The sequence below is a fragment of the Saimiri boliviensis genome, chromosome 15 (genome assembly GCF_048565385.1).
Source record: "Saimiri boliviensis isolate mSaiBol1 chromosome 15, mSaiBol1.pri, whole genome shotgun sequence".
Taxonomy (NCBI): Eukaryota; Metazoa; Chordata; class Mammalia; order Primates; family Cebidae; genus Saimiri; species Saimiri boliviensis.
In genome coordinates this window covers 90,199,556-90,214,442 of record NC_133463.1, presented here as the reverse complement: position 1 = coordinate 90,214,442, position 14,887 = coordinate 90,199,556, and the positions used below count along the sequence as shown (strand labels likewise).

At 57.6% G+C, this 14,887-nt stretch overlaps 1 protein-coding gene across 6 annotated transcripts in view; it reads left to right on the top strand.

Annotated features, from left to right (window-relative positions):
• Positions 1–14,887, top strand: part of TSNARE1 (t-SNARE domain containing 1) — a 124,087-nt gene that overhangs the window by 16,611 nt on the left and 92,589 nt on the right. For 5 of the 6 annotated variants that reach the window (XR_012514195.1, XM_074387226.1, XM_074387228.1 and 2 more), the window contains exon 1: positions 5,888–10,843. The exons of the other annotated variant lie outside the window; for it this stretch is intronic. Coding sequence is in view for 4 of the 5 variants with exons in the window: in XM_074387226.1 (XP_074243327.1) it covers positions 10,691–10,843 (153 nt within the window). In the remaining variant the exon portion in view is untranslated. Of the gene's footprint in view, positions 1–5,887; positions 10,844–14,887 lie in introns of those variants that run through there. 6 annotated transcript variants of the gene reach the window in all.

Below are 14,887 nucleotides of genomic sequence, written 5' to 3'. Positions count from 1 at the left end.
ATTTTAAAAGAGTTCTTCTTATATTTAAGAGAGTCTATACTTTTGTCTCTATGTTATAGTATCTCACATAATTTGTAAATGCTTCTAGTACTCCGTGTTGAGAGGGATCATTTATTAAGTAGCTGCTGTGATAGGCAGAGTAACGTTCCCCCATTCACCCAGTTAGCCATGCCCTAATCCCTAACACCTGTGAGCCTGTCATGTTACATGGCAGAAGGGTCTTTGCAGATGTGATTGAAGGGTATGGATCTCAATGTAGATTGATTATCCTGAATTACCTGGGGAGGCTGAATGTAATTATCTGAGTCCTGAAAAGCAGAGAGCATTCTCCAGCAAGAAATGAGAGCTGTGTAGTGAAGGGGAATGTTAGAGAGGTCCCAAGAGTGAGGAGGATTTGCTGATCCCCAGATTCAAGGACTCCAGGGGCCGAGGGTGGGCCCCTGCCAGGAGGGAAACAGGGCATCAGTCCTGTAGCCACAGGAACCTGGATTCTTCCCGATATCCGAGTGACTTTCCCAGTCTCCACGTAGGAACATGGCCCAGCTGGACTTCTGACCTCAGAAGCTGTGAAAGAGCAAATTTGTCTGTTCTAAGGTGCTACATTTGCGGTGATTTGATGTGGCAGCAATTGGAAATTAGTACACCCGCTATGAGTAATCACAAAATCAATGGATTCTGTTTTCCTCCTCCCATCGCCGATTGTAGGTGACGGTAGTACCTTTCTCAGTGTTTGCCTTTGTACTGTTAAATCTTCCTGTATCTCTTACTGAGATGTCAGCTTTAAATGACATCCTGTGACTCCAGTTCTTACTAATGAGGTGAGGAGCTGATGGTTGTACCTCACTCCCCCTGGTCTCATTTCCCTTCCCAGGTGTCAGCTGAGTCATCACTCGTAGTCAGGTCCTGTCTGCATGCTGTTTCGTCACCGCAAGCTCACGTGTGCTTCAGGCTCATATCTACTGGTAAATAGAGTCATGGTTCATGCTCACTGACAGCGCTTTGGATGGCATTTCCTGCCAGCTTTTGATGGGCTAAGGTGTGTCTTGAAGGTGTTTTTTCAGAATGGTGGGTGGGGACAGTCCCCAAGGGCTGCATATTCAAAGCTGTGGCTTCTTGGCTTGTGGGACGGTTTGAATGTTGCTGAAACCCTTGGTTTGGCCTGCCGCGCTTTCAGATGTCACCTCATTGTCCTTCAACATCGAATGTAACCTGTGGCCCGGCTGGTTTTTCCTCCCTGTATATGTTATTCCCCAGCCTCCCTGCTCCTGTCCCTTCCCCTCCTCTGCCCTCCCCTCCTCCCTCCCTCCCTCCCTCCCTCCCTCTCCCTCCCTCCCTCCCTCCCTCCCTCTCCCTCCCTCCCTCCCTCTCTCTCTCTCTCTCTCCCCCCCTTTCTTTCTTTTCTCCTCCCTCTCTCGCCCTTCCTTCCTCTCTTCTTTCTTTTCTTTTCTCTTTCTTTTCTTTTCTTTCTCTCTCTCCTTCCTTCCTTCCCTTTGTCTCTCTCTTTCCTTCTTTCCCCTCTATCTTTGACTTCATTTCACTTTTCTTGTCTCTGTCATTTGTGATACTTTAAAAACTGGATTATTTGGTTGTTGTTGAGTTGTAGAAATTTCCCATATTGTGGTTGTAAATCCCTTAAAAGACACGTGACTTGCACGTGTTTTCTCCCAGGTTGTGAGTGGCCTTTGCACTCTGGATAGTGTCCTTTCATGTACAAAAGTTTTTAATTTTGGTAAAATCTCATCTATTTTTTTCTTTTCTTGTCTGTACTTTCGATGTCTGTCATAGCCAAGAAATCATTGCCAAATTCAATGTCATGCAGCATTTTCATTGTGTTTTCTTGTAAGAGGTTAATAATTTTAGTGTGTGTTTGAAGGTGAGGATCCAACTTCATTCTTTTGCATGGGGCTGTCCAGTCTTTCCAGCACCATTTGTTGGAAACATGATCCTCTTTCCATTGAATAGTCTTAGCACCTTCTTGGCAATCATGTGACCATATATACACCAGGGCTTATTTCGGGGCTCTTTATTCTAGTCTATGGGTCTGTAGATCTGATTTTATGCTCTGCCATACTGTTTTGATAACTGTAGCTTTGTAGCATGTTTTGAAATCAGGAAGAATGTACCTCCAAGGTTTTCTTTTTCAAGATTATTTTGGCCTTTGGGGTTTTATTTTTTCATTTTAGAATGCATTTTTTTTTTTTTTTTCTGGGCCAGCTCCTTATGTGAGTCCTCACTGCTCCCTTCTCAGAGAGGTAGGGAATGGGGATGTAGGGGATGCGGTTTTTTTTGTAGAGTCCCTGTTTTTCCCCTGCAGTCTTGCCATGGAGGCAGACTGCACAGGTGGCTCTCTTGGTGACTCTGCGTGTGGTCCCCACTGTGCTGCTTGGGCCTGTAGACTGTTCAGGAGGCTCCTGATGCCAGTCCTCCTCACCTGGCTCTGTTGCCGGTGGGGTGACAGCGAACGCGTCTGAGTTCCGAGTCAGTGGCCATGCTCAGGGAGCGCGTTTCTGCGGGTGCTGCCCTGCACCCCCTCCACCGCGCGTGCTGTTTGCCCCCTGCTGCGTGCGCCCTGCCTGCTCTCTCTGCCCTTGGTCATAGCCCTCACTCTGCTTAAGGGCCTGCAGATTGTATTTGTTTCCTGCCTTTTCTAAAGGTGAAACTTGGCTTTGTAAACTTTTTGTTAATTTGGTAGCATGTATGCAGGCATTCTCCTTGTTGTTTTAAGTTATTTCTAGAAGGAAATAGGAAAAAATATGCGACTGTTTGTAGCCGTACTTACACTCAAGGTCAGTTTCCTCACCTTGATAACCTTCTAGGGTTGTGAACATTGAAAAAGGAAACATGGTTCCAATGCCTCCTTTGGTGGCTGCACACAGTAGGCACTTAGCAAAGACGCGTCTGCACCCCTGCCCCCCTGCCAGGACAGTAGGGCCTCCAGCCCGCTGAGCTTGACCCCATGAGGCTTTAGTGGGTGTGGACTGGGCCGGTGGGGGTGGCTCAGGACCCGTGGCTCTCAGCACCACGGACAGCGCCTGGCCAGCTGTGCTTGGCGCCTCCCATAGAGGATGGCTGTCTGGCATTTGCTCTCTGTCCTGGGTGGTGCCTTGTCTCTGGGCCCTGAAGTGGCAGCATCCTATTCTCTGGCCACATGTCCTACCCAGCCTCTGTGCCCAGCCCTGGCCTGTCTTTCTCCAAGTCTCTCTCAGCTGCTGCCGTCCAGCCTGACCCTGGATTATTCTCCACGCACACTGACCCCCGGTCCTCCTGCCTCCCCTCCCTTAGGTCCTGTGGCCTCTGACTCCACTCCTGTTTCTGAGGCTCCCGTAGGAAAGCCACCTGCATGAAGGGGCTCTCCTTGGTTCCGGGCAGGGCTGGGGCCAGACTTTCCCTGTCCTGTGGTGGGTCCCTGTGCCCTTCTCCAGAGCTGATCCCACCTTCTCTTGAGGCCCTTCCCTGCCCCCGCTCTCCTTTTGCCCAGACCCTGCTCGGCTTCCAGCACAGTGGTGAGGAGCCCGAACCTCGGGTCCCCACCGCCTGCCGCCTGCTTCCTCCACCCTGGCGGAGGGCGGGGCCCACTCCATGGTTGACCTCCAATTCTGCCATCTGTGGAAGGACAGAAAAGTGCTTTCCACGCTGACCTGGGAGCTGACTGGAGTGATGACCACTGGCTCTAGACAGGCCCTGTTGAAGGAGCGGCTTTCCTCTGAGTGAAGTGTGCTCAAGTGCATGGGACCATGGTCCCTCCTCCTTATGGCCTGTAGGTGACAGCGGTGGTCCTGCTTCTCCTGGCCATGGTCGGACCTTCTCTCTGCCCTTGGTCCCTGCCTGAGGGCACAGAATGACTCCTGGGTTGCGTGCAGCTGTGCACAGGGGCGCTCCCTGCCCCATGCCTGCATGACTCAGGTGGTGGCATCTTGCTGTTTGCTGCTGTCATTCTGGGGAGAAGGGACTGGCGGGTGGTGCTGGCAGCTGGGCAGTGGGCAGAGCCCGGCCTCCCGGGGAATGGTAGAGGTTGGGGTGGAGGCGGGAGAAGGGGTGTGTGTTGCTGGCGTTCTGACCGCTCGTTTGCACTGTTAGCGATGGGCGCTTCTCCACGGCTGATTCCAGGCGCGGTCTCTGAGGTGCCTGGGGGTGCCTGGCTGGCATTATGCTTGATGTGGAGTTGAAGTTGCTATAACAACACTGATTCATGTAACTGCGGCTCCCCAGCTGGGCCCTCCTCCTCCTCCGGCTCTCTGTGGCACACACGGGCACTCGGGCTCACACATGCAACTTGGACGCACATGCGCGGGGCCCACCCCACACGGAGGCTGCACAGGGCTGATGTTGGCAGGGGTGCGTGGGCCTGGGCATGGCCAGGCCTCCCCCTCCCCGGTGCTGCGCTGCTGAGCATCTGGCTTGTGTGTGTGGGGGGTGTCAGGTACCCGTCAGAGGAGGAGGTGGCGGCCTGCTCACCGAGGGGAGGACTGGGCGCCGTGTGACAGTGGGTGTAGGCATGAGCGGTGGCCTTGAGTCAGTGTCTCCCACACGCAGAGTGAGCTGTGGCACCCGCGGTGCTGCCTGTTCTGATGCCGAGGTGAGCAGCGCCTGTCTTCTGCTCTCTTAGAGGCTGGCCCAGGACGCCGGGCTGCGGGGAGGCGACTGTGCTTGCCCAGCTCACCTGGGCTTGGGGACTTGCTTGCAGCCTGGAACCAGCACTCCCGCCAGAGGAAACCGGAAGACTCTGGTTTGCTCTGCAGGGCTCCTGGTTTAGGTGTGTGGGTGCTGGCTCCCCTGGGTGCTGCCCTTCTCCCGCTCCATGCCAGGCCCCTCAGCACTGCCGGGTGCCTGCCTCTGCTTCTGGGTCTCCTAGCAAGGGCGCCGAGCTCCAGGACATGCTCCTGTCTGTGCCACCGTTCCTGAGCCCACTCTGACCTCCACCCTTGTGCTTGGCAGGGGGCGCTGATAGGTTTTAGCAAGGGGCGGCCCCATGGTGTGCTGGAAGGGGGAGGCTGGAGGCTTCCTCACCACAGACAGGAGGGCCTGGGGCAGCTCACTTCCCTGGACACCTGCTACCCGGCCCTGGGGCTTAGCCGTTCTTCCTGGAGCGGGCAGGTGCTGGCCATGTGGAGGTGGCTGAGATGTGGCTTTGGGCTGCCCATGGCCTGCAGGGACGGGGCTAGGCAGATGCTGTGGAGACAGGAGTTTCCCCAGTGCTCTAGGAGTCAGGGGAGAAGGCCAGGCAGGATGCCCAGGGGGCAGCTTCTGGTGCTGATTCCGAAGGTGATCTGGAGCCCAGCAGTGGGGCCAGGGCAATGCCCTTACAGCCCTGATGGGCTGCTGAGGCCTGGGAAGCTGTGTCTGCTTTGAGTCTGCAGTGCTGGGACTGAGGCTGGAGCCAGGGACTGCGGGGGTGACGCTGCAAGGCCAGCTGTGAAGGCGCGTGTGCAGGAGCATGTGTGTGGGGGTGAGGGCGAGGAGGGAAGGGCATTGGAGGATTTCCTGGCATTTTCCCTCTTCATTATTTTTTAAAACGACTTTATCGCACCTTCCAAACAGCAGTACCCATTCCTTGTAGAAAGCTCAGACCACGCCTGTCAGCAGATAACGGTGGCAGCTGCTGTGGGCCGCCCCTCGTGGCCACTCAGACTTCCCTGAAGAACTTTCTCCTTCCAGTCTCTTCTGTTACAGGTATTTTACCAGACTTTAGCCTCCCCATGCAGCTTGTCTGCACGCTGCTGTTGCCCCCTGCGGGACGCGGGACTCTGCTGGGCAGGGGCTTGCAGCAGGGGTCTCTGCAGGGAGCCCACAGTCTGGCTGGGGAGCCCCGTGGAGGGGCTGCTTTGAGAAGTGGGGTGGCGCGGTTAGGTGAGGGCGGGTGGGGTGGGGTCAGGATGCAGCGTGACAGGGGCACGTCCCCTCAGGGTCTGTCCCCTCCGCCTTCCGTGCAGTTCCGCCAGCAGGAGGCTCCGTGAGGCTGTGAGCCTGTCCTGGCCTACAGAGCCCCTGGTGAGCATCCTGGCCGCACCCTCCCTGCTCTGGGGCCTCCCGATGCTGTGAGCCTGTCCTGGCCCACACAGCCCTGGTCCAGCTGTGCCATCCCTGCTCTGCGGCCTTTGGCTGCTGTGTTCGATGGTGCCTGGAAGGAGGAAGGGGCCGTCGGCCACGGGTGGGAGCCCGGGCTCTGCATCGCCGGTAGAGGGCAAGGCCAGCCTCCCCGGGGACGTGCCTCTGGCTCTCTGCTGGTTCTTTGGTCTGCACCTCTGTTCTCTCCTGTGGAGCTGCTGGGAGGAGGGAATGAGCTCGGTGCTTAGGACCGTGCCTGGCAGCATGGTGAGCACCAGAGGAGGCTTGGCCTCGATGTCCACCCACCTGCACACACTCATGTGGTTGTGATCTAGGGGCTCCTGGCGCAGTCAGCGGTGCTGAGTGTGTGGGACCCGTGGGTTCCCACCCTCTCCTCCAGCGTCACTTTCCTCCTCTGCTGGAGACAGTGGCACAGGAAGGCCCTTCAGACCCTGGGGAGAGGGGGATTGGATGCTTCTGTTTCCTTGGGGACCGCAGAGCCCTGCTTGGGACAAGCACCTGCTAAAGGCTGTAGGTTCAGCTACTTTTGGGTGGGGGTACTGGGGCATCCCCCTGCCCTGCCAGGCCTGCATCAGCAGCCTGGAGCCCTGGAGCAGGCGTCCCCAAACTATGGCCCGCGGGCTGCATGTGGCCCCCTGAGGCCATTTATCTGGCCCCCCGCCATACACTTCAGGAAGGGGCATCTCTTTCATTGTTGGTCAGTGAGGCGCACAGTATGTGGCGGCCCTCCAACGGTCTGAGGGACGGTGAACTGGCCCCCTGTATAAAAAGTTTGGGGACGTGTGCCCTGGAGCCTTGGAGGCGGCAGCAGCCACGGGCCCCTCCCGTGGAGCTGGAGCCCTGAGCTGGGGCCCTGCACCTGACCTGGGGGCTTGGGCGGAGCACTGGGGGCTGCGTCTATCTGGTGGGGACTTTTTTCTCTCTGGCGTTTCTGAGCATTTCCTGTAAATGACCTTGGACGACACGTGGCGCTCTGGGGCTGGCACCTCCCCGGCAGGCAGAGAAGGGCTTTCAAGGGTGTGGAAGTACTTGTGGCACTTCGAACCCTGAAAACTGAATTAGGAGACAGAGGTGTAGGGACACGTGGGCCTCCCAGCCCCTGCCCCCACTGTGTGTATCCCGCCCCCTTCCTGGCCACGTTTATTTTAGGGGTTGTGAAACCACTCGGTTTTCTCAGACAGGCACCTCTGGGCAAGCCTAGCTAATCGGCTTGCGGCTTGTCTCCCTGCCGGCCGGCCCCAGGCGTGAGCGCGCCACAGTGCAGTGCCAGGAGGACGAGCTCTGGGGGTGAGGAGAGGCAGCCACCGGGAGGCTCACCCAGGCGGGGTGCCCACTCCGTGGTGGCTGGTCTGTCGGTCCTGGCAGCGGCTGGCCCACTGAGGCATGCCCGCTGTACAGATGACAAGACAGGCGTGAGGCCGAATCTGCTGCCAGGGTGCTGACATGGGGTGGGAGGACGGTGCTGAGCTGCTGTAGGCTGGGTCCCCTGCTCTGAAGGTCCTCTGCAAAGGGCTGCTGCTGGCCTAGTCCCCCTGGGGCTGGCATGAGAGCTGCATGAGAGCTCCAGGGAGGGACCCAGTGCCCTGTGAGCCTGGCAGCCACAGAGTCTGGTGCTGGGAAGGGTGTCTGCCTGGGCCTTGGGTGGTGAAGGGTGGGCCACCGGGGCGGCAGAGGAGCTCGCACTCAGAGGCTGCAGTGGGACCAAGGGTGCCGGGCCTGTGGTGGGCTCTTGGCAACTCGCCCATGCACTCACGGGCTCCCTGCGGCCCACCAGGAGCAGCTCCTGAGGTCGTCTCCTGATTACCGCTGGGCAGTCCCTCATCTACCTCTGGCTCTGTGGCTTTGTGGGTTCTGAGCATTTCCTGTAAGTGACCTGGGACAACACGTGGTGCTTTGGGCCTGGCTTCTCACCCTGAGCAGGGAATTCAAGGCTCGTGCCTGCTGTCACGTCTGGGAGAACGTCACCTCGGCATTCAACAGATCTCCTTCTAGTCTTTCTGCTGCGTGTATGCACAGGTATTGCGGGTGTGTGGTTAACACACAGCAGGACACGCGGCTCCCCGGTGTTCTGTGTGGAGTTCTGACAGCTGCATTTGCCCGACCCATGAAGGTGCTCTAGGACATTTCCACCCCAAGAGGGTCCCTCGCGCCCCTGCCACACCTCTCAGTTCTGTCACTGACTCGAGTTTTGCCTGTTCTAGAATTTCCTGTAAATGGCATTGCGCAGCGTAACTCTGGCCTGGCTGCCTTTACCTCAGTGAACTGTGGGCGTGGCGTCTGCACCTTCCCCCTTGTGATGCTGGGCGGTGTTCCCGGGTGTGGACAGACCCCGGTGTGTCCCGTGTCCTGGCTGTTCGGGGTGATGGACCGAAGGCTGCTGTGACCGTGGTGTATGGGGTCTTGGGGCCGCGCGTTTCCAGCTGTCCTCTAGGTGCTGGGGGTGGCATGGCTGGGTTGGGGGCTGCTGCGTCTTCATCAGAAAGGGCCACGCAGCACACGCCGTGCGCGGTTTCTCGTGTGGGACGGCCTTTCACTTCGGCATCTTCTGAGCACTTACCCACATCGCTGAAGATGCGTGTTTAGACCCTATTTAGAGTTGCTGCATGTTATGTAAATGTGTAGCGTGGTTTACTTAGTTATTTATTACTGAGTCTTTAGGACATTTCCAGCTCCTTGTGTTCTGTTTACAGTGCTTCCAGTTCTGGTAGCTTCTGTCTACATTCCTCGGAGCGGAGCTCGGGGGGGTGCAGTGGAGGGGGTTCCCCTGCCTGATCGTTTTGCAGGGGCCTGTGCTGCTTCATACCCCACAAACTGGGCCTGAGGCTGGGGCCGCTGCGTGTCCCCAGCTCCCCGCCAGCACTAACCCCACGGCGGGCACTGGAGTCCTCTGGCCGAGGTCCGCCTTCCTGTGGCTCGGGCTGTTTCTCCCGCTGCTGGGGCCTGCCTCCTGCACACGTCGCTGACTTAGTTCATGTTCTGGTTGAATGTTTTTAAAAATGGATTTGCGTGAGGGCTTTGTTTATTAAGGATACGCTTCGCCATGTTTGTCGGGAATATGTTTTTGCTTTATCTTTTGCCTTTTAATTTTGCCTAGGTTGCATTTTAAATGGTAGAAGCTCTTTTTTAGTATGCTGCCACATCTGTTTTCGTGTGTGTGTGGGTAACGTTGCTTCTCTATTTGGTAGGTGTTTTCCGTGGGGTTGTCTTAATGTTTTACTCCTGATTTACATGTCAGTGATTTAACTCTTTCGTCCGTCTGGGCTGGATTTGGGGAAACTTGTGAGATGAGCTGGGTTATGTTTTGTCCCAGGTCACCTGTGGGTTTGTGGGACACTGGCCGAGGAGTGTCTGGGGAGGACATGAGTGGACGTGCTCCTGGAGGGATGGGCTCTGAGCGTGCTGCCCCGGCCCCTGTTGAGGGGGAGGTGCCAGGGTGGGCACAGCAGAGGGATGGGACAGGAGGGCGGGCCTGAGGTGCAGGGCTCTGCTGGCAGCTGCCCTCTGCTTCCCGTGTGACCTCAGGAGTGCTTCCCTCTCTCCCTGAGCCCAGCGCTCTCTGCTCTGCCTGGTTCTGCTGATCCTCCTGAAGCTGTTGGCCCTGGGGAAGGGCGAGGAAGGGCTGGCCTCTGTGCTGGGGTATCCAGTGGTGGCTCGACACCCCCTTCCCTTGCACTCCGGGGCCTGTGTCTGCCTCTCAGGCTTAGAGCGCCATGCCTGGGCCTGGGAGTCCCATGTCTGGCTGGGCCCTCCAGCTGGCCTTGTGTCTCTGCCGCTGCTTCTCCAGGGCATGGAGCCTGTCTTCAGTCCGTCAGGCTGCTCATCTGGCTGGTGATACACGTTCATTTCTCATTTCCCCGAAGGCTGAAAGCCTAAGGTCAGGGTGCCAGCAGGGTGGCTCTGGGGCCTTCTCCAGGCTGCAGGCTGCTGACGTCTCACATGTGGTAGAGAGGCGGCGGGAGCACTGGCTGGGGTCTGTCTGATACGGGCACGCATCCCATGGCCGAGGGCTCAGCCCTCATGGCATGCTCACCTCCTGGATTCCTCACCTCCTAGTGCCATCACGTCAGGGGCAGGATTTCAAAATGGGACTTTGCAGAGGACCGGAACGCTCGGACCATAGCAGGGCTCACTGGGCTCCAGGCTCACCCTTGTGGCGCTCCACTTCCCTGCAGGGCAAGCCCGGCTGCAAAACACGTCTGCCTGTGTGAGAGGCACCTCCGTCCCTCTCTCTCCTTCAGTAGCCCTGCAGGGTGCAAATTGCGCCCCCATTTTGGATTGTGTGGATAAACCCAGAGAGGTGGAGCCGCTCTGTCAAGGTTGCATGCAGGTCAAGGCAGAGTGGGCTGTGCCGTCTGCAGCTCCGCAGACTGCCGGGACAGGGTTCACCTTGCTTTATAGCAGCTGGTCCAGCTTGTGAAGTCTCCAGTCCAGGGGACCTCTGTTCTACCCGTGGACCTGGAGGGGCAGCCTGAGCGAGGAGGCCCTGCCTCCCACTTCTGCCCTCCTGATTTGGGGTTCTCTGGGCCCAGCCCACCCTCTTCCTCTCCTTGCACCCTGCAGGCGTCCACACATCTCTGTCAGTTGGAACCCCAGCCTGGGCCTGTGCTGGAAGCCGGAGCTCCTCATGGGAGCCAGCCAGGACGGGGGAGCAGGCTGCCTCTTGCTGCTAGGAAGCTGCGTCTCCTGGGCCTCCTTTGCCGTGACTGGGGTCTCTGTGCAGCGAGGCTGGCCCGGCAGCGGAGAGCTGCTGGCATCACAGGCACCATTTTCGTTTTCGGTGAGCCACTTGCTTTGCTGATTGAAGGGTCAGACCTCCGAGAGAGCATGCTGTGCGTGCTGTGGCGGGTTGGACGGCGGTCTTCGCCGGGAGGTGCTCTGAAGGCTGCCCAGCGGGCGGAGCTTTCTGGCAGCTGCTGCCAGGCCCGCTCTGCTGGCCCCTCAGAGCTGAGGAAGCTGGTACCTGGCCCCGGGGCCCATCCTGCCAGGGCTGCCCCATCCTCTGCCAGCCCAGCTTCCTTTCCTGCAGAGACTTAGGGACACCGCCACGCTGCTCTGAGCACCGTGTGTGGTGCTCCTCAGCTGCCACCCGCCCTCCCCGAGGGCACCGGTCCACTGCCGCTCTGTCCAGCACAGGCCCTGGGCGTGCGCCCCTGTCCTCATGGTTGCCGGGAGCAGCTGGGAGACTGCCTTGTTCTCATGAGCATCCAGAGGCAGATGTGTGGCTTGTCCCTTGCTGCACCCCAGTGCTGAGGACGGGAGCGGCACGTGGCAGGCTCGGAGCACACTGTGACCAGTGGGACCGCACCATGGGAGACCACTTTGGTTTGGGTACTGTGGTAGAGTACTGTGGTCAAGGTGTGGCGTCCCTACACTTAGGTCTTGTCTTTCCAGCAAGCGCGCCTCCTCCCTGGGGAAAGGGGACAGGAGTAACGGTGCTTGGGCACCTGCCTGGCCCTGGGTCCCCGGCGGGTTGTGTCCAACGTGGATTGGTTTGGTGGCAGCAGTCGGATGTGTGTGTGGGGTCTTCCCGGGGCAGCCCCAAGGCCAGTGCCCGTTCCCCAGAATGAGCGGAGCCCCTCCCTGCCCCCGGAGCCTTCTCAGAGTCTCTTTCTCCTTTTCAGATGGTCTTTGTTTCAGAAAACTCTCCAGGGGCCGTAATTCATGCATTTCCCACTTCCGAAGTGATTTGCCTGGAAGCCCAGTCCCCGTGAGTGAACTTTTTTTCTTTTTCTTTTGTTTTTCTGAGGGAACGTTTCGTTCTGATTCCCAGGGTGGAGTGCGGTGGTGCCTTCTCGGCTCACTGAAACTTCTGCTTCCCCGGGTTCGAGCGATTCTCCTGCCTCAGCCTCCCCGGTAGCTGGGATTACAGGCATCTGCCACCACACCTGGCTAACTTTTGTATTTTTAGTAGAGACAGGACAGGTTTCACCCTGTTGCCCAGGCTGGTATTGAACTCCTGACCTCAAGTGATCCACCCACCTCAGCCTCCCAAAGTTTTGGGGTGACAGGCGTGAGCCATGTCACCTGGCTGAGCTTTTGTCTTTGTTTTCCTGATTGACGCCTCCTGGAGACTTCCCCTTTGCTCCACACAGGAGTGTATTACCTGGAGCCTGGGGTGTTTCTTCTTGTTGATATTCTAATCCCACGGGGACACTGCTGGCTGTGCTCTGAGCCCTTCCTCCCCGGCTGTCCCTCTGCCTGCTCCCGCTGCCTGCCTCCCTCTCCTGTGTCTGTTCCCTTTCCTCCTCCTGGAGTGGGTAAAGCCGTCTTCTTGCATCCTGGAGGTCTGGGTCCTGCCCCCATGGGCGGCAGGCGGGTCTCTGGTAGGTTTCTGTGCCCAGCCCCTCCTTGCCTGACTCACTTTCTCTGGCCTGTGACCAGGTCCCTGTGTTGGAGGTGTGGGGGTAGAGGTGCCACAAAGAGCAGGGGCCAGAGTCCCTCTGCTGTGGGACAGGGGGTGGTCTCAGGGTCCCATGGAGCCGTGGGCCTGCCGGGCTTTCTTCCTGGAGGATGGTAGTGAGCCTTGATGTTGTTCTTGATGCCCACGTCCTGTTTTCTTGGGCAGGGGTGTAATGGTGGGAGTCTGGATCAGCCCTGCCATCCTGCTGCTGGCCTCCCAGGCGGGTGTTTTCCTCACCTCCTCTGCCAGCTGCCAGTCTGTGTGAGGCCCAGCCGGACCTTTGAGACTACCCAGCTGCCCTCTGAAGCTGGCAGCACGGCCTGGCCTGAGCCCACTCTGTGGCCCTAGCCCAGCTTGCACCCTGTGGCACCTTCAAGACCAGATGGTTTTTTTCCTAAGGAAGCTGCACCCAGCTCCAGCTCGGGCTCATGTACCTGCCGCCCCATCCTGCAAAGCCTCCCTTCCTCTCTGTCTTCTCATGACACCCAGAGACAGAGGGTGAGGGAGACACAGACACAGTCCAAGAGAGAAAGACCCACTCAGGGGTCTCAGCAGGCAGGCGACAGGGCGGGCTGGGGCAGGGTGGAGGGGCGGAGGGAGGGAGCGGAGCAAAGAAAAGCATCCAGAAGTCAGGGCAGGGCCGTGGCCAGGAGGACACAGGGGAGGCCGTGTGGAGGCTGCTGGAGAGGCAGCAGGGAAGGAGACAGCGTTGGCGGGGTGGCCTGCTCAGCACTGGCACCAGGTCCCTCCGCAGTGTGGGCTCAGCTCATCCTTTCATGGAGGAGGGGGCCACCCAGGCAGTATCCCCTTTGCCCCTGCTGCTCATGTGAGGGGCGAGGGAAGTCAGCGCCCCCTCTCTGCCCTGCAGCCTCTGTCTGGCCCTGGGGCCCGGTTTCTCTTCCCCATCCTTCCCAAGCCAGTGTGCCAGCCCTTAAAGAGGGGTCCATATGTGGCTGCTGTAAGGCTGTCGTTCATGGCTGCCATCAGTGTCCCAGCCCCTGCAGCTCTTCTCTCCTCCCTCCCCCTCATTCTTCACTTTTCTCTCATTCTTTCAACAAATGGTGTGGAGCTCCTCCCATTCTGTGGCCGGATGCTGGGTCCCTGGAGCTGAGGCTACAGCGAGCACGCCCAGGGCTCATCCTGCGTCTTCGTGTGGCGGAGCTGCCGGGGTCAGCCTCCCGTGGCCAGCCTCCCGTGGCGGGTCCTTCAGTCTGATCTCTCCCCTGAGGTCAGATCCTGTGTTCAGATCCTGTGCCCATCCCGTGCCTCCAGCGAGGCAGCTTCTGCAGGTTACTGTCTGCCAGGCAGCACTGAGAATCCACCCCTGCTCCTGCAGCCTCCGTCTCCGTGGTAGATGGCAACCCTGTGCTCCCACTTGCTTAGACCAGGGTCGCCTCACATTTCCTGGAAAGGGCCAGACTGTAAATATGTTGATGTTCGCAGGCTTTAGAGCGTCTGTTGCGGTACCCAGCTCCGCCCCAGGGTACAAAAGCAGCCCATACACAACGCATGGATGAATGGGCGTGGCTGCCTGCCAGTGAAGCTTTACTGCAGATGCCGGCAGAGCGCCTGTGGGCTGTTGTTTGCCAACCCTCGGCTTAGGCTTAAAACTTTGTATTCATACTCTTTTTATTTTAGAGTTGGGGTGTAGCTCACATATGCTGAGAGACACATATCTTAAGTATATAGCCTGACAAATGGTTATAGGTGTGTCCACCCCAGAACCACTGCCTTGAACCAGAAACAGAGTGTCTCCAACACCCACAGGGCACCTCTCCAGCCCAGGACCTCCTCGCAGGGGTGACTGAGTCTAGTAGCTATCATCGTTAATGAGTGTGGCCTGGTGGTTTTGTGATGTCAGGCTTATTGAAGTATGACGTATATACAGTAACATTGACTCTTTTAAGTGTGCAGTGAATTTGGATAAATTTATACAGTTGTGCAGCACCACCACCATCAAGGTAGAGGACCCTCCGCCACCCAGAGTGTCTTCTCCTGCCCCTCGCAGTTCATCACTCCCACTTCTAGACCCTGGCAGCTGCTGACCTGACTTTGGCTCCTGCAGGGCTTTTTTTTCCCTTTCATGGAAGAGTTTGTGTCTTTGGTATGACTTGTTTAAATGTTTGATGGAATTTACTCTGAAGCCTCTAGGCCTGGAGTTTCTGTGAATGGAAAGTTTTTTACCTACCAATTCAATGTATTTAACAGATACAAGACTGTTCAGCTTTGTGTCCTTCAAGGAATTTGCTGATTTCATCTGCGTTGTTGAATTTATGGGCGTAAAGCTGTTAGTCACATTCCCTCATTATTCTTTGACCATCTGTAGGATCTGTAGTGATGTCCTGATGTGCCTGTGAGAAACAACTTTGTCAACTGAAAGTGGAGTGTCCTTATGCAGTTCCTTTTGCTTTAGTCTGACAT